Source organism: Carassius auratus, chromosome 5 (genome assembly GCF_003368295.1).
Source record: "Carassius auratus strain Wakin chromosome 5, ASM336829v1, whole genome shotgun sequence".
NCBI classification, from domain to species: domain Eukaryota; kingdom Metazoa; phylum Chordata; class Actinopteri; order Cypriniformes; family Cyprinidae; genus Carassius; species Carassius auratus.
This window is the reverse complement of record NC_039247.1, coordinates 31,084,612-31,103,406: the sequence shown is the minus strand read 5'-3', so window position 1 is coordinate 31,103,406 and position 18,795 is coordinate 31,084,612. Positions and strand designations below refer to the sequence as shown.

General features: G+C 35.6%; 1 protein-coding gene across 3 annotated transcripts; it reads left to right on the top strand.

Annotated features, from left to right (window-relative positions):
- Positions 1–1,726: 1,726 nt before the first annotated feature.
- On the top strand, positions 1,727–18,067 carry LOC113086208 (beta-1,4-galactosyltransferase 4-like). Of its 3 annotated transcripts, none has more exons than XM_026255359.1 (7): positions 1,727–1,917; positions 4,601–5,029; positions 6,200–6,432; positions 9,188–9,375; positions 11,934–12,056; positions 12,313–12,417; positions 16,446–18,067. In XM_026255359.1, exons 2-7 carry the CDS (start codon positions 4,768–4,770, stop codon positions 16,585–16,587), a joined length of 1,053 nt encoding a protein of 350 aa, XP_026111144.1. In that variant the 5' UTR covers positions 1,727–1,917; positions 4,601–4,767; the 3' UTR covers positions 16,588–18,067. The 3 variants fall into 3 exon arrangements, with proteins under 3 accessions (XP_026111144.1, XP_026111151.1, XP_026111157.1); XM_026255366.1 differs by lacking the exon at positions 1,727–1,917 and adding an exon at positions 3,469–3,617; XM_026255372.1 differs by lacking the exon at positions 1,727–1,917 and adding an exon at positions 3,482–3,636.
- The last annotated feature ends 728 nt before the right edge of the window (positions 18,068–18,795 follow it).

Sequence of the window (18,795 nt, the reverse complement as noted above, 5' to 3'; positions counted from 1 at the left end):
TCTTTTAGCTGAAGAGGCAAGGAAGCAGGAAATAAAGCGATGGTAAAGTGAGCAAATAACTTTGTTGTTACTCAGTCTGATTTTATCTGTAGTTCAACAAGTATTATACTGAAGCACAAGGAGTGGAAAACTACTACTTCTCAACAGAGAAAGTGTACAACACTGATGTATGTTTGCTCTGTTTAATCAAGTCGATCAGTTGACTTAAAATCAGTTCAGATGGCATACAGTATATCTCACAAACCATTCAAAGCATGTTAAGAGTGTGTGCATGCGACAGGAAGGAAGTGCACAGGAATGACCCAGGACTGCAAAGCCCAGCTCCCTTAATGCACAAATCCACACTGTTCAGAGCAATAATTGAGGCTAAGCAAATTCCATCATTCATCACGTTCAGGAACTCATCAACTGAAGAGTTTTATACAGAGATTGTTTTACAAGATTTGTGAGGCAATTCTCAGTATTGCGAGAAAAAAAAGTCATATTTTTGAAATATAAACTCAAAATCACTTATTTTTATTTATTTATTAATATTTTTTGTATTCTTTAACACTGGAATTTTTTGCCACCAGATAGACTCCGCCCACAAAAAAAACGTCATCACTGTTTGCAAACTCCTGCAGGTTCACACCGGGAGCAGCCTTTTTGTATATATATATAGAGAGAGAGAGAGAGAGAGAAAAAAATAACAGGATAAAAAAGGTATACATACATTATGGCAGTGATATAAATTTGAAAATCTTTAGAATGTTTATTGTTTTTATAAGCTTCCTATTTTGTGATCTCTTATTAGAAAGAGTTTCAACAAATTAAGATCAGTGTTACAAATGTCGTATTTGATGGTTTCTTTTGACTTACTTTTGACTTATGAATATAAAACGTTGCTCAGATAATTAACAGATTAATAATGTGAAGCTGTTTATCAGAAAAAAAGATGGGTTTTGAAAAAGTAAAATATCATGATGTTCTAAATTAAGGGCTTTGTTTATTTTTATTTATTTATTTATTTATTTATTTTGTTTTGTCTATTTTAAAGTTAACCCAAAATTAAAAAAGGCACTGGAAAATTAAATGTTCACTATCTTCAGCAGATATATTACATTTATCACAAATGTATGTGCTAACAGCTACATTTACAGGATAACATGAATAATTTTGTAAATTACTTCTTTAACTTTATTAAAAAATGGAATGTTTATATGGTGAAGTGCCAACGCTGTGTGAAGATATACAGTGTTGTTTAAACCATTTTGATTTACATGGAGCACTTGATCCAACATTAAAGGAGTTTCTTATAAAACTGTTATTACAACATTTGTCAATAAAGGAGGAGATTTTGTAGGATCAGAGAATCTGGTTAAAATTATTACACCACTGGGATCAGCCTTAATTACTTTGTTAAATTATTAACACTTACGTGGAGAAAATCTTTGGATCTGAAACACTTCTTCATTTGTTCTGGTCATGCAGTTATAGATCTGGAAAGATGCTAGTTTTCTTTGCCTCGAATTCACGATTTTTCAATTAATCATTCACTTTTTTTTTTATTTTATTTTTTTGCATATCCCAATGCCTGTATTGCAATAAACTTAAAAGCGTGCAGAACCTGTACAACTTGGCCAGCCTAGAAACGTTCTTAATGTTTGATTATTAGCTGAAGTGAAGCCTCAGGGCAGGTGTAGTTCCCGCGTCCGCCGCCAGGGGATGATCGAGTCTCTGAGAGTCCGTCTGCGGCCTGCAGCTGCTGTGTTTGCGGAAATACTGGGCTTCAGTGCACTGGTGGATTGAGCTGAGACTGCATCTGCTTTCACAGCCCTACGTCCATTTAATATCTGTCTGCTTACTACTTTTCCCCAAAATGTCTGTGTTCTCTTCGAGATATAACAGCTGAAGTGCGCACCTTCGCACACGAGGGCGGTGAGTTGAGTCGCTGGTTCTGATGTGTTTCTGTATCATTCACGCTGTCAAACTGTAGCGAGCTGTAACATTGCTAATAAAAACAGAATACAGTGTAGTCTTCGCAGTCAACGTGCTTAAAGCTGTGCTTAAGAAATCAGAAACAGGCATTGTTTGGCTGTTCATTTACAACGATTATAGATGTCTCATGACCACATAATTCATATTTTAAACATGATCTCAAGACGTCGTTATGAAGCGCTTGACCTAATGCTAATTTTGAGGCATTATGAGCCGATATCAAATTAAGTTTTTCATTAATCTCCTGCGAGTCAGAAAAGAAGGTTTTGTGAATTGTGTTGTTTGTTGTCATCACATTGGTCTGAGCGTAAAGTGGAGAAAAACATTTTTGACAAAAAATGATTGTATTCATATTTTATGTACAGGATGCCTGGATTAAGTTATTAAAAATAGGCATGTATAAGCAATAAATAGGCATGTATAAGCAAAAAATAATAATAATAATAAAAAAAAAAGTCATTCATCAGTCAGTTTTTAGGTTGCAGGCTGTTTTTGGAAAAACTTCGTTTAAAGGTGATTCACAACCATGTTATGAGAGATATAACAGAATGATCTGATATGCTACTGTACTTTATGGAATATGTGTGTAAAATCTCCAATTAATTTGTTTACCCATTTTATTCAGTGTATCTACACATTGCATCTAATTTACATATTAATGTGTTCTTTGGACAAACTGTAATAAATAAGAAGAAGAAGAAGAAGAAGAAGAAGTGTTATACTGGGAGTAATAACTTGGCAGCATTTTCATAAGAATATCTCTTATTTCATATGGTTGGTGATCTATAAGTTTCCCAAAATGCCTGATTAACAGCCGTTTGTCCCGGTGTCTTCTACAGAAGACGTGCATGAAAATCACTCTGTTTCTTAAAAAAAAAAAAAAAATGTATTCAGTCATATTTTTTTTCTGAGATGTTTATGCGCGACAAAAATCTGAAAATTTGCCAGATTTGAATGATAATTATAAAACATTATCATATTTCCCTAAGAGTGGTAAATCTGCTCTTTCTGTCAGTATCAGTGATATTCAAAGAGCAAAGAGAGGGAGTGTTTCTGATCAAAGCTCCTAAACAGCCTGACCCTGCTCAGAACAGGACACCCAGACTAAAACTGTGACATGAAGCCTCTAAAGTATAATGTCCTCTACAGAGGTCAGAAGTCCAGGAGACATTTCATTCCTCTCACCACAGACGCAGGGTTGTCATCCGTTACAATGCTGCTTCTCTCGACTGTAGCCAAACAAAGCAAACGAAACGTGACTGATCAAACATGACCTTCAGCAGCACATTCACAAACACTGGCTGGAAACGACAGCTTTCTACATTGTTAGACGTGGCAAGGACGGACCAAGGTCCTGTTCCTGCTCACAACAGACCTGAAGCAGTGAAGTGTCAACATGAAACCTGAGAGGAGGAAGAGCAGCGCCGCTCAGAGAGAGAAACCTGAGGAATATGACTAACAGGTTACACCGGCCGGGAAGCTTCAGAGTGTGTGTGTGTGTGTGTGTGTGACGTGTGTTACGATTAACGGTAAAATATACATGCATTGTGCTTACCAACCATTCCTGCTGCGTCTCTTGAAGAGCTGTAATATCCGAGTGTGTTTGGAAGAAGCTAAAGTCTGAAGATACAAAGATCACGGTTTGATTTTTTTACTCTGGTATTTATACTTCCCTTTGTGCTATTGACAACTTTTACAGGAATAGTGACTATTCTATATGTAACGCAGGGCTGATTATGACAAAAATGAATTCATTATGACTATCACAGTTTACACTGAATGATGTTTGCACCGTTGCTTGAAGCGACCGCCCGCGTGCTATGCTTTTAGATAAAAATAAACGAGCTGAAAACCGTTGTAGTGCTTTCCTATAGTATGAAGCCTCAGATCTGAACTATACACTGGATTGGTTTCTTCTTTAAATAAAAGGGTTAAAATATGCATGCCTTAATAATAATATACTAAAACTAAAAATTGTAAGAATGGACAAACCCTTAAATTAACCTGTAAAAGAAAAAAAAATTGTAAGCATGCAGAATAATGATTAATTGCTGCTTTTGAGTGCTTAGTAATTCTATTCACGGTTATACATTCTATTAATTGTGATTTGATTACATTCATGTGGTTTTTAACAATTATTTGGGAGCCCTAAGCACAAAAGCAGTCATAAGGGTCAGTTTTGTTGAGTTGATCATTTGAAATCTGACTGAATAAGATTTCCATGACGTGGAAAATCTGGAATCTGAGGAAGCAACAAAATCAAATATTGATCAAATCACCTTTGAAGTTGTCCAAATGAAGTCGTTAGCAATGCAAACGACTAATTATAATAATTTTTTAATATATATTTACAGTAGGAAACGTACAAAATATCTTCATGGAACATGATCTTTACTTAATATCCTAATGATTTTTGGCATTAAAGAAAAATGGATCATTTTGACCCATACTATGTATTATTATACCCCAATGACTTAAGACTGCTTTTGTGCTCCAGGGTCACATTTAGCATTTTTGCTGTTTGCTTCAAAAACACCAATAATCCATGTACTCTCTAAATTAGCTTAGGGTTAAGATAAAGTTAGACATCAACCTAATACAAATGCTCTTTTTTGTGTTTCAGCTTTTCCTCACAACAGACTTCTCCCACGTCACTTCAGCTGAAGAATGTTTCCTCTTCAGATGAAAAAATGAGCGAGAAAACAAAGGAAAGAGACGTTTGGGGGAACACTTGTCATCTTTGAGCAGATGCTCGGATCTCTGGATCTCACCTCAAACTAAACTTCCATCATGGGTCTCTTTCCATCCATATCCAAGATCATACGGAAGGGGAAGGGGAAGTGTCTGTTTCTTCTGCTGTTGTGTCTGTGCGTTGTAGCATGGATAGCAACATTCTCCAATGATGACACGGTGAAGTCCGTCCAGAAGGGTTTGAGTCCTGACGAGAGGACTGTGAAGGGCCTTCCTCCGCTGGAGCTGGAATCAGAGATGATACGGAGCATAGAGGAGCAGTCGGTCAGAGAGAGCTGTCCAGAGCAGTCACCCCTGCTCCGTGAGTCTTGTCCAAGCTCAGCTTTTATTCTAAACCATGACCAGACGTAATGCTTCAAGTACAGGGAGTGCTCAGAAGTAGTCTGAAGGAATCCTCACACTGAGGCCATTCAGAAAGACACTCGTTTTGTTCATATACAAAACTTGAATGAGACTATTGTTGTCTTGTATTACAGTTACTGAGCAAGCCAAGTCTCTGACTCCCCAAATATCAATTCTGACAAGTAAATGTGGGCAGTTTTCCGTTTTTGCAGTTTAGTGTTTTTATAGTGTTACAAATCATTTTAAGACCAAAATCAACAAACAAAACAAATAGATTTGGTTCAAAAAGGCTATATGGTCCTAAAAGTAGTCAAACACATACTGCAAGTAAGGTAGTTGTTGCAGTTGTATGCTTATGTATGGGATCTAGAATACGGTCATGCAGAATCATGCATTAATATGTGCTTTGTAAGAAGTAATAAACAGCCAATATTCTAGGAACAAGTATGGTGATAAGCAACTAGTGAATAGTGTTAATCGACTGTAATATTTCAAGTGTGCAAACAAACTAAAATATCAAAATATACCATGAAGCATTTAAGTGTGTAAATGTATGGCAACATAGTACATAGATCTCCCGGGGGCACAAGATTTTAAGAGGATTGTCATCGCCACCAGTTTTATATCATTTGAAAGTGATGCAGCAGCTGGAATATTTATGGATATTCATTTGCTTAATTTATAGTTTTTAGCTGTACAGATAGCATGCAAATGTGGATATAATTATGATATAGCATTTCGTTTTACAAGCAGGCTGTAAGGAATTTAGACATAAATATGGTTTTCATTTACAATCATTAATTTATTTATTTTTTGTAATATAGCAGTACATTTTACACGTATCACCATTGAGCTGATAATACTGGATAAAGATCTGAAACATTAGTTGCAGCGTGGAGGAAGATGTGGGAACCACCTCTATATGAAAGTCAATGTTTACACATCACAGTTTTTTCCTTCCACAGCTGCTTGCTAATTCGGGCTCGTTTCCAGAGATGGGGCCCTGTAATTAATGTGGGCCCCATCTGGTGCTGTACTGAAGGACTGCACCTGGTCCGTAGGGCCTTTCACTTACTTGGTGGCCTGTGTCCATGTGTGTTTATTTGTTTCTGATTGTTCTTCTCCACAGGAGGCTCTATCAAGCTGTCATTTGATCCCTCGCTGACGTCAGGGCAGGTAGAGAGTGAGAACGGGGAGGTGGTGGAGGGTCAGTATAACCCCTCTGACTGTGTGGCCAGACAGAAAGTGGCCATCCTCATCCCTCACAGAAACCGAGAGAAGCACCTGCTCTACCTCCTCCACCACCTCCACCCGTTCTTACAGAGGCAGCAGCTTCACTACGCCATCTACATCATTCACCAGGTGGGCAAAACTCCCAGACATTGATAGAATCTGATGGCATTTCGAGAGCGTTCATTGTTAGGGTTACATAATGGTTTCTTGGACAATAACATAATGTTCTTTTTTATGAGCATATCCCAGTTTCTCTGACGTTAAAAGGGACCGTTATTGGTTCTGTAGCATTGACGCCCTCTTCATATGTGAAATGCATAATAGTGTTTACTTAAGGCTTTGGTCCCGGGTCCATTATAGTTTGCACTGCCCCATCCTTAAACAACAGTCTGTTTGCAAAGCCTGCGATACATTGTTACTTGTTAACCAAACAGTCTATTCTGTAAAAACTGGTTACCTTGTTGACACTTAGGATAGGGACCAATTCTCGTGATTAACTAGTTTCTCATTAGCATGCAGGTTATTAACAGAGGTGCATCTCAATAAATTAAAATGTTGTGGAAAAGTTCATTGATTTCAGTAATTCAACTCAAATTGTGAAACTCATGTATTAAATAATGTATAAATGTATTAAATAAATTCACTGCACACTGAAGTCTCTGGTTCTTTAAATTGTGATGATTTTGGCTCACATTTTCCAAAAAAACAACAAATTAAAATTTGGTGATATGCCAATCAGCTAATCAACTCAAAACACCTGCAACGATTCCTGAGTCTTCAGAATGGTCTCTCAGTTTGGTTCACTAGGCTACACAATCATGAGGAAGACTGCTGATCTGACAGTTGTCCAGAAGACAATCATTGACATCCTTCACAAGGAGGGTAAACCACAAACATTCATTGCAAAAGAAGCTGGCTGTTCACAGAGTGCTGTATCCAAGCATGTTAACAGAAAGTTGAGTGGAAGGAAAAAGTGTGGAAGAAAAAAAAGCACAACCAACCAAGAGAGCCACAGCCTTATGAGGATTATAAAGCAAAATAAATTCAAGAATTTGATTGAACTTCACAAGGAATGGACTGAGGCTGGGATCAAGGCATCAAGAGCACCACACACAGACGTGTCAAGAGATCTACTGAACCACTGACAACGTCCTAGGCGTCTTACCTGGGCTAAGAGAAGAAGAACTGGACTGTTGCCCAGTGGTCCAAAGTCCTCTTTTCAGATAAGAGCAAGTTTTGTATTTCATTTGGAAACCAAGGTCCTAGAGTCTGAAGGAAGGGTGGAGAAGATCATAGCCCAAATTGCTTGAAGTCCAGTGTTCAGTTTCCACAGTTTGTGATGATTTGGGGTGTGATGTCATCTGCTGGTGTTGGTCCAATGTGTTTGTTGAAAACCAAATTAATTGCACCTGTTTACCAAGAAATCTTGGAGCACTTCATGCTTCCTTCTGCTGACCAGTTTTTAGAAGATGCTGATTTCATTTTCCAGCAGGATTTGACACCTGCCCAAACTGCCAAAAGCACCAATAGTTGGTTAAATGAGCATGGTGTTGGTGTGCTTGACTGGCCAGCAAACTCACCAGACCTGAACCCCAGAGAGAATCTATGGGTTGTTGTCAAGAGGAAGATGAGAAACAAGAGACCAAACAATGAGATGAGCTGAAGGCCACTGTCAGAGAAACCTGGGCTTCCAGACCACCTCAGCAGAGCCACGAACTGATCACCTACATACCACGCTGAACTGAGGCAGTAATTAAAGCAAAAGGAGCCCCTACCAATTATTGTACAGTAAATTAACATAATTTCCAGAAGGCCAGCAGTTCACTAATAATGTTTTTTTAATTGGTCTTTTGAAGTGTTCTAATTTGTTGAGATAATGAATTAGTGGGTTTTTGTTAAATGTGAGCCAAAATCATCACAATTAAAAGAAGCAAAGACTTTATCTACTTCAGTCTGTGTGCACTGAATTTACTTAATGCACAAGTTTCACAATTTGAGTTGAATTACTGACATAAATGAACTTTTCAATGACATTCTAATTCATTGAGATGCACCTGTATTGGCTATTTATAAGGCACGTTTTCTGTATGATCATATTGTACATCCCTAATCCTACCCAATGCCTAAACATAACAACTACCTTACTATTAATAAGACACAAATTAGGAGTTTGAGGCAAAATTTGTAGTTGATGGTTTTTTGATAACGAGAATTGGAACTTAAAATAAAGCGTGACCCTAACATTGAGTCCATTGGGAAAAACAATTTTTGTTCATTTACAAAACTTGAATGAAACTATTGTTGCCTTCAACAATAGTGTGTTACTTCCTTCTCAGTATTACAGTTACAGAGCAAGCCAGGTTTCTGATTCCCGAAATATCATTATAGACAAGTAAATTTTGGCAGGTTTCTTTTATTTATTGCCGTTTAGTGTGTTTATTTTTTATTTTTTTATATTGTTACAAATCTATACAGAAAAAAAATCAACCCTCCTTTTTTTTCTATGACTTCTTTAACAACGGTAGAGATAAGCGCCACCAGCTGATGTTGGTGATATGGATATTTCAAGTTGTACAGTTTTCATTTTAAGGAAATGAACGGCTAGGTAAAGGAAAAATGATAGAAGAGGAAACTGAAGGAATTATGAAAGGTGTGCATGCTTTTCTTCTCGTGTTATGAACGTTCTGCCAGTTGTTCAGTCAGTAAAAACTCCTGAGGCAGTATACACCTAAAGAAGTAATTCATTCAAATCATTTCTTACACTTTTGTCTTTTAAGTCATGAAAGGAGAGTATTGGCAAACACCTGGTGATCTGTAGGAAATCACAATCTGCTTGAATTTTAACGATGTTTGTATAATATATGTGTCTCTGTTTGTGTTATAGGCAGGAGAAGCTACATTTAACAGGGCAAAGTTATTAAATGTTGGCTACCTCGAGGCTCTGAAAGACCAGAACTGGGACTGTTTCATCTTCCATGATGTGGATCTAGTTCCTGAGAACGATCATAATCTATACATGTGTGAGGATCAGCCTAAGCACTTAGTAGTGGGGAGGAATTCCACTGGGTACAAGTGAGTGATGCTGTCTCCTTCATTTAACACACATTCACATGCAGAGAGTTCTTGACATTTAGACACTTGAGATCTGTGTTAGATGGAGCATAAATCGCAGTACTGCTTCTCTGTGAAATACTCAAGCAGCAGAAGCGTCAGGATGGGGGTAGCTCAAAGCAGTCACACTACTAGTTGAACTACATTTTTCAGTAATGTGATTCGTGGTTCAGATGTTTTGCATTTTAAATCACAAACCACTTTCCTGTGTGACAAAACCCTACATCTCCTTTTGTATCACAGGAGGTAATAATCAAACACACACTCCTAAAATATCCATTCGTTCACATGTAGCATTGGGAAATACCATTCATTCTAACTAACAGGTTTGTTTGGACAACTCATACACTATAAAGGCCTCATACACCTTGCAAAGTTTGAGGTGACAACAACTTTTAATTTTTTTTTTTTTTCACAAAAACATTTCAGTTCCACCAAGACTTTTTTCTGATTTTTGCAACCAAAAGGTCTGAAATTGCTGTGGCTTTTCTCGAAAAAATAAAATAAAAATAGTGTTACAATGGTAATGTTTTTTTCCTGTGTTGTTTTGTTCAGTGCTCAGAACTGTCACTTGTCTAATCTAAAGTCTTTTTAAACCATTCTGTAGTCGAGCACTCCATAACGCCACCTCACAAACCTCATGAGTATTGAGTTAGTGTTTGCAGCTTATTGCGCTTAAAACACACAAAAAAATGGTCAAAATGCCCATCCTGGCAAGTATCTTCATAAACACAGTTAGTTTTGTCTGAATGTGAGCAGCTGTTGAGAAAGAAACCATTGTGTATAAGTATATTGGATCCATGCAGTCGGTCTTAAAGGGACAGCAGCCTAATAAAGCTGTGCTGTCTTTCATTAATGTTTATCAAAAAAATAAATAAAAATCCATCACTACTCTTGAATAAATAACTTTGTAACTTTGAAACTTTTGTTTTTAATTTACAGTTTATTCAATTTCTGTATGAAACTCCGGTCCTGTGTTTAGTTGATAATATTGGTTAAATAAATTACAATATTTATTGATGTGATATGCTTTCTGGCACAGTCGCAGCTTGTACTTTAATTTATTAGGTATAACCCTAACCCTAATTTATTAAAAACAAAGAGAAAGCAAATCTACTGTTGAAATCAGACATGATTAGGATAAGCAAATGTTCACCTTAATAAACATTAAAACTTTTATTTTACCCAACAAGTAAATATCTCTTGTTTAGCCTCTTTCAGAGCTCTCAGATCAATTATTAAATATTATTTTCTCCTTTGATGGATTTTATGGCTTCTGCAGTTGCAAAATCACAAAATCCTGGAGGGTCTGACATTCGTTTTAAGAATGTTCTTTATGTCTTCTGCTTTAGTTTGCAAGTAGGATCTGCATGCATTCCCAGACTATGTTATTAAATTTAACAAAACACAAACTTCTGGCCAATTTCTAATCTGCCTTTTATCACCAAAATTCTGGAAAAATGTGTTCTCACAGTTACAAAGTTTTTTTAGCTGATTACTCAATGTTTTAAATATTTCAGTCAGGTTTTCATAAATGTCATTCTACTGAGACTGCATTTCTGACAGTTCTTCATTAAATTTTAATACCATGTGATTTTGCAGTTCTTGTGCAGACTAGACGGCTGATTTTGATAGAGTCGATCAAGCTGTTCTTATTGATCGTTTAGAACATTGAGTTGGTTTAAGAGGTGTAGCTTTAGATTGGTTTAAATTATATTTTACAATTTGGAGCTTTTCAGTCAAGCTGGGTGAACATTACTCTAGGAATGCATTTTTGCCCTGTGGGGTTCCTCAGGGATCTATTCTGGCTCCGTTGCTCTTTTCTTTCTACATACTCCCTTTTGGCTCAATTTTTAGAAAAAAATGGTGTGTCATTTCACTATTATGTGGATAACATCCAGGTTTATTTGCCTGTCAAACTAAATTCCTTGGGTCTCGGGTCTCGGGTGTCGTGGCATGTTTGGCCTAAACGTTTTAATATTCAATGAAAAAAAACTGAAGTTATTGTTTTTACTAACTGTTTTTCTGTTTTAGAGTGGATTATCAAATTTTGCTTCTACTATATATATCTTTAAATGTGTGTTTGTGTGTTTTTTGTTTTGATGACTTGCTGGAAAGCACATTGGTCAACGGAAGTTGTAACTAATTGTACTATATAGGTTATAAACTATTTTACATCTAAAGTAATTTGATACAGGTTTTTGCCATTACAAGCTACATCGAATCTGTTAATTATTAAATGAAAGCAGTAACAAATAAAATGTATCCGTTCACACACATTCTATTGTTTTTTTTTTCATGTATGTTTTGCAAAATGCAATGGTTAAACTTATTTAAGCAGTTTGTAGCTTCTAACGCTTTACAGTAGCTTCTTCATTCTACATTGGTATTCAGCTACACTTAATATGATGCACCCCAAATAATTTCTTATTTGCATCATTTAATTATTTGTAAAATATACTATAGTTCTTTTGAAATATGTGAAAGACATTCATCACCTTCTGCCTGTGACTTCCCAGACTCAGATACAAAGGTTACTTTGGGGGAGTTTCGGCCATGACGAAGGAGCAGTTCCACAAGGTCAATGGCTTCCCAAACTCCTACTGGGGCTGGGGTGGAGAGGACGATGACCTGAGAATAAGGTGAGAGAAACTCGGGACAATGTGGCTTAGGATGTGCACAAGCATTCTTAGGTGACTTCACAAAAGGGCTATGCAATTCATGTTTTTCATCTTTAAAACATCATAGAAAATGTGTAAAAAATGCAAAGTCGTTTTATTCTTTGTATGAATGGAAATGTGTGTTTAAGGGGAAATTTCAGTTTCTGCTGTGGTACTATCCATGTCTGAACACTCCTATTCTCATTGTTAAGGATTTTAACTGAACTGTCTTTTTCAGGGTGACGCTGCAGAAAATGTCAATAATCCGTCCATCCCTGGAAGTGGCACGCTACACCATGGTCTTTCACAAGAGGGACAGCGGCAATCAAATCAATAAAGAAAGGTCAGTTAAAGTGAGAATGAGAAAGGAATGTAAATGTTGCCGTATTAGAGTGCACTTCTGGGCTTCCAAGAGATCATAACTAAAGTGAGGAACAATTTTTGACAGCATGCATTGTTTTACATTACATATAAAAAATAAAAATAAAAGATCATATAATGATATAATGTTTCATATAAAATTTTTTTACAAAAATAAACCACTGTATTTTTAATTTAGCCAATTGTTTAAGCCAGACAACAGCTTATTTTAGTTTTAATAGTCAAACACACAAACAAAATCTTATATTTTGTATGTACTGTAGATTAAAATTGTTCAGTGTTTCCTGAGGCCACAGGAGGGTGCAATGAGCAAAATAATGCAACACATTAAACTGTTTATTCAGTGCAATTAAATAACAGTGGTCTAGAAAAAAAAATATATACCATCTAAACTAATATTTATAAATAAAATATGATTTTGTTAATTGCATAAACAATTTTGAACAAAACAGAATTGTGTATTTATGCATAGCTCAATACAAATAGCCAAAGCACCGATCACATGATTAAATTTAAAAACATATGAGATGCAGAGGAATGGAAACCCTCACAAATTATTTTCTAAAAGTTGAATCTCTTTTAACTTTACATGGCTTTCTATTAATCTCTTGTGCGAGACACGAGTCAACAGTCATAGTTGTGCATCTCAGGAATGCGCCAAATATACATTCATTGTGAATGGCTTTCATATCTCCTCTGCATTGAGCTTCAGTGTTTCTCTAATTTCTTTAAACCCAAAAGTGCAGCAGCAGTGCTTCTTGTGGGTTCAACTGGATACAGAGTAACAAAAACATTCAAATGCAACACAAAGCACACTTAAAGCATCTCATGTGCCGCTTATAAGGCTCTCGGACACACACCTAAAATTAAAATACTCAGTTTTTGCATTTGAATGCACATTTTTATTTTAAATATGAATAATATTGCTTTTTTTTTATTCACAGTCTCATCATCATGTTTGTTTGTTTTGTTGGTTGTCTGCTTGTTACTCATAACTTTAAACGAAAAAAGCATTAACCCTTATGAGTTGTTGGGGACGTTTTCGTCCACTAGGGGGTAAAGTTGAGTCTTATTTTGGCCACAACTTTCTCTGTGTTTGAGCGAATGGAATGATTTTTGGTGACATCTTATTTTGACACATATTGTGGGAAAATGCTTTGAAATTTTTCAAAAACTCAACGGTACACTGTGGGCAAATTCACTACCCTTTCATTATGTTCATGGATGAAAACATCCACTAAATTAAACTGCTGTAAAAATGTATCAGATAAATTTTTTTTTTTTTTTTTTTTTTTTTTTTTTTTTTTTTTTTGCATAAATCTATTAATCAGCCTCAGTCCTGATCAAAACTACCAAATGTAAAAAAAAAAAAAAAAAAAAAAATCCAAGATTTTAACTCTTTAATTACCAAGTTCATAAATTATGTCACTGATTTGGGAATAAAAACACACAAAATTACATATTTTCAATTTAAAAAGTGATTGTGGACTGGATATTTTTTTACCTTTTACCACAGTCTTGGGGATGTCAAAGATTAGTAACAACATTGGCTTTGATGCATTGTTAGTTTTTGTGCAGCATTTTATTTAAATTTTTTCTCCCTAATTTGTTGTTGGTACAGTTGATCACTAGATGGGACCGTTAACCCTTTAGATAGGCCTGTGCAAAAAAGGCTTAGTTTCTGGCTTGTATATGGAATTAAATGGAGTATAACAACAAATTATAGGGTTAATGGTCCAACCTAGTGATCAACTGTAAAAATAACAAATTTTACCTCTTCCCAAAAGGGAAAACCACAAACAATCAAGAATGCATGATTACATGGTGTCATGGCTTTGCAATCAATAAATGTCGTTATAATGGAAGTCAATGGGGCAAAAACAGCCCCCAACAACAAATGAGAGAGAAAATGTTTTAAATCTAATGCTGCACAAAAACTAACAATGCATCAAAGTCTATGTTGCTACTAATCTTTTACATGCCCAAGATTGTTATAAAAAGAAAAAAAATCCAGCCACAATTACTTTTATATTGAAAATAAGTAGTGCTGTCAAAATTAGCGCGTTAACGCATTCGATTAATTTGAAATATTTAACGCGTTAAAAAAAAATAACGCAATTAACGCGGATGCAGTTTTTTTTATTTCCAGTTGTGGCCTTGTGTGTTCAACGTGCAAAGAAATATGGATAAGACCAAGGAAGGACTTTTAGACGGAAAGTTTCAGTATAAAACTCTGCCGGATTACTCTTCAGTCTGCCACAAGAAACATTACTCTTCATTTAGTCTGCCACAAGAAACAGCAACATTAAAATCATGAACTCGAAATGTCATTGTTTAAAAAAAAAAAACAATGACTGTAACAGTGCGTAAATCAGACCTTTCTGTAACGCTAACGTTAATAAGCTTACACGAAAATAAGGAAATAATTGTGTAGCGGAGTATTTTTTGTACACATTGCCGCGATCTGTCAATCACTCCTGTGCGCGTGCATCACTGTCCTCCTCGCAGCTGCAGCAACTTGCGCTCTCTCTCTTCATCAAGCTTTAAAACACAAAGGGGACAAAAAGATCATATTGTCTTTGTGCATAGGCTATAGATTAATTAGATAAATGAATATCTAAATTTGTGCCTTGCCGTCTACGGTATTTTTTTAGAACTTAGAAAAAAGATGCTGCAGGCTGCAGGATGACTCAACCTCCGCAGACAGTTTTTAATGTTTATCAGACAATAAATACTCAAGATTTTGCTTTAGTATAACTCACAACGAGTTTCACACACCTTCTCCGGCCACGTTGAGTTGTTGACACTTAACAGTGGGAAAAGCGACACATGCGCTATTCACTTGTGTAACTTAAGGGTGAATGGGTAATGTAGTTTCTGCTCTGGGTGGGATGAATTAGGAAGCTTGCATTGTGAAGGGCGCTCTGAAAATCGGCAGTGCAGGTAAAAGATTAAAACCTCTATTAAAACAGATGTCCAAATGAGCGTACCGGTACGCTACAAGCACGTTCTGGGCGCACGGAGGGGTGGCGGTAAGCTCAAGAGCTATATTTGGAAGTGGTGGTACTGAGTACAGGTGCATACCGGCCCACTTAAAGCACTGGCAATGACTATACTTTGGAATTTTTTTGCAGTCCACTTAGAATTCAACATGGAAATCATTTTTGTTTTTTATTGGCATTGATTGTTTTGAAATTCAAATGGTACTTACATGCCTGTGTTTTTATTTCTGTAATAAATATGGCTTTCAAGCCAACAGTTAATATGGAGGATATTGATGGTTTATTGCAGGTATGTTGTTTACATGAGAAAATATGTGTTACAAGTTAAACAAAAATTCCAATAAACAATCATATTTTGCATTTAAATAGTTTCTTTGTCTTGAGTTTAGATTAATTTTTTACATTTTACATTTACATATCCAAAAAGTTTCAGTCTTCTAATTGCGATTAATCGCGATTAATCGCGATTAATTTAAAAAAATTGTGCGATTAATTAGTAAATTTTTTTTAATCGATTGACAGCACTAAAAATAAGTCATTTTGTGTGTTTTTCCCCCAAATCAGTGACATAATTCATGAAGTTGGCAATTAAAGAGTTAAAATCTTGGATAGTGAATTTGAACAATGCACAAGGGTTAAACCCTATACAGTCTAAACTAACATTAAGCTGCACTTATGAACTTTAATATGCTTTATACAGAGGCAAGATGAAAAGAAAAAATACCATCCTAAGTTCCTCCTGCTGTAAATGAATCAGGATTTGTTTAGCATCTCAATCGATTTGAATCGTCACATGTTTGAGTAGATTTTCAACCGGCTCGCAGTTAATCGTTACACACCTATTTATGTCCAATGTATAAATACAAAGATGTTACTCCATCATAACAGTGGGCATAATTTTTTCATGATTATAAGTGAAAATATTGACTCCTGTAAAATGTAAATGATTCGTATTTTCAGCGTGGTATTTAAAGCTTTGTTTCCACAGGATGCATCTGTTACGCCGCACTCATCAGACGTGGAAGACTGATGGCTTGAACTCCTGTTCCTACAAGATTCTGTCCGTGCACAGAGCACCTCTCTTCATCAACATCACCACAGACATTGGCCGGCCGGAGAGTGCTCATTGAGTTTTTGGATACTGAAGAGAGAGAGACAGTTTACATTGAAACACAGCATTCACCAGTGCCTGTCAGATCCAGTGCTAAGTGTTGCACTGTGGATCTGTCCTACTTTACTCTTTATGGCCCTGCAAGATTTAATGGCCAGAATTCTGAACAAACACTACTTTTTAAGTATTACAGTAATCACGTAGAATAAGTCTGGTAAGGGAAACCTTTCAGGGTTGTATTTTCATTCATTACCCCTAGTTATAGATTCATATAACGTATTCTGTGTGACTTGTGCTCAATTAGGTCATTACAAAATATGGCACAACATCTGGGAGTAATGGAAATCAAAGATTGATCAATAGGTATATATTATGTACGTAGACTTTACATATTGATATTGACATGAATGTATGTGGGCTGAGGAGGTGAACCCAAGTCTGCATGTTCTTCAGTGATGATGATTTCAGCTGAACGTGCTTATAATGTCTGTCTGGTGAAAAATTATAGATATTGTAGTGGTTTTTGGGTCCAATGATATTGTTTAATCAGTTCAGTTTTGTTTCAGTGAAATGTAGCCGTAGATGTTTTAATTGTTTTACATTTACGTCATTGTTTAGACAGAATGGCTGTTCACCTCATACAACTGGGTGGTGTTACCTTACTGAATTTATGATCAAAGTAAAAGAGACTTTTGTTTACTTGGGATAATATCATCTTAGGCAAGATCTTCTCTGTTTTGAAAGATCACATGCTATCACAATGATAAAATGATCCATAAAACCTTTTTTAGTGCAATTCTTCGTACAAACACTCTTAGTGCAGTTCATCCAAGACAGAAGCTTTTCAGAAACTGGGTTTGACTAGAGACTGATCTTGACAAGTTGCATTTCAACAGTATTGGGATAGAACCGTAAGTTTGGCTTTTTTTTTTTTTTTTTTTTTTTTTTTTTTTTACAATTTAATCTTTTAAAAAATTAAACACGGTTAAAAAATTAAAAGTGCAAAGGGATCTGTTAAGTAACATTTTCTATGGGCCTTATTTGCTTGATTTTATTTTTAATTTTATTTCAAGTAAAAAGCATCTTCCCTCAGACTTGACATTCTGTGGCACACATATAAAATTATTCGGGTGTTGTAACTGAATTTTTTTATTTTTTTTTATTTTATACTATGCAGAAATCATGGGCCAAAAGTTTGTGAATATTAATGATAACTTTCTACAAACACTGAATGTCTCTACTTCAGCCAGCTCCCTAAATATTGGGATAAAAAAGAAAACAGTATAATATATGTCTTTTGAGATCTTGAGGTTTCTTTGTAGGTGAAGCACTCCATTCTGATGAATCTGTTGAAAAAGGAAACTTTCTGCAAGAGATTGAAGTCTGGTTCTGTACCCTGTTCATGGAACTGATGCAGTGTTGAACCTGTGTGTGTTGGCTGTTGACAAAAAAACAGTTTACTGATGCTAATACTGCAATAAAGAATTACATTAAACATACACCGTAGCTTGTTTTCTTTTTGTTAAATGTTATGTATGCAAGTTGTCAAATTTATGGTGGTAATATATTATCTAAGCATATAATAATAAAACATAAATAAAAAGACATTGTAGCAAATCAGCTCAAAAGCTCACAATTAATTTTGATTAACCCCTTAACTTTCCCTCACATTTTTGAACATAGACTTTTATATTCATAGAATTTGTATATATCATGAATGAAAACATTTTGTAACATGACATTGATTTACCATTTGCATGGTAATGCAATGTCTGATTTTAAAATGAGTTTTAAAAGATGAATCTTGAGATTTTAAGTTTTCAGTCGATATATAATTTCTGATGATTTCTAAAATGTGATAGAGGAAAAGCCAACAAAGAAGTCTTTTTTTTAACAAAGGTCAAAACTCCTGTTATGATGTAGATTTTTGAGGGTGCACTCTTGTCATAAATTAATCGATTTCTTTTCATACATAATTTTTAACAAAACGCATTGGTAAAATATATATTTGGGAGTCTTAGACCTTTCCAACGATATATAGTTTGTCAAGATAAGATTAGATTTAATAGTAATAAAGTGAAGTAAATGTAGGCATCCCACAGAGGGGACGGGTGACAGTTAGAGCTGCTAGTAGTAAATGTAGCAGAATTAAATTGCCCTTCAACTAAACTAAACATTCAGCATAAGTTCAGATTAACTCTGGGAAAGGATTATTTTTGTGGCCACA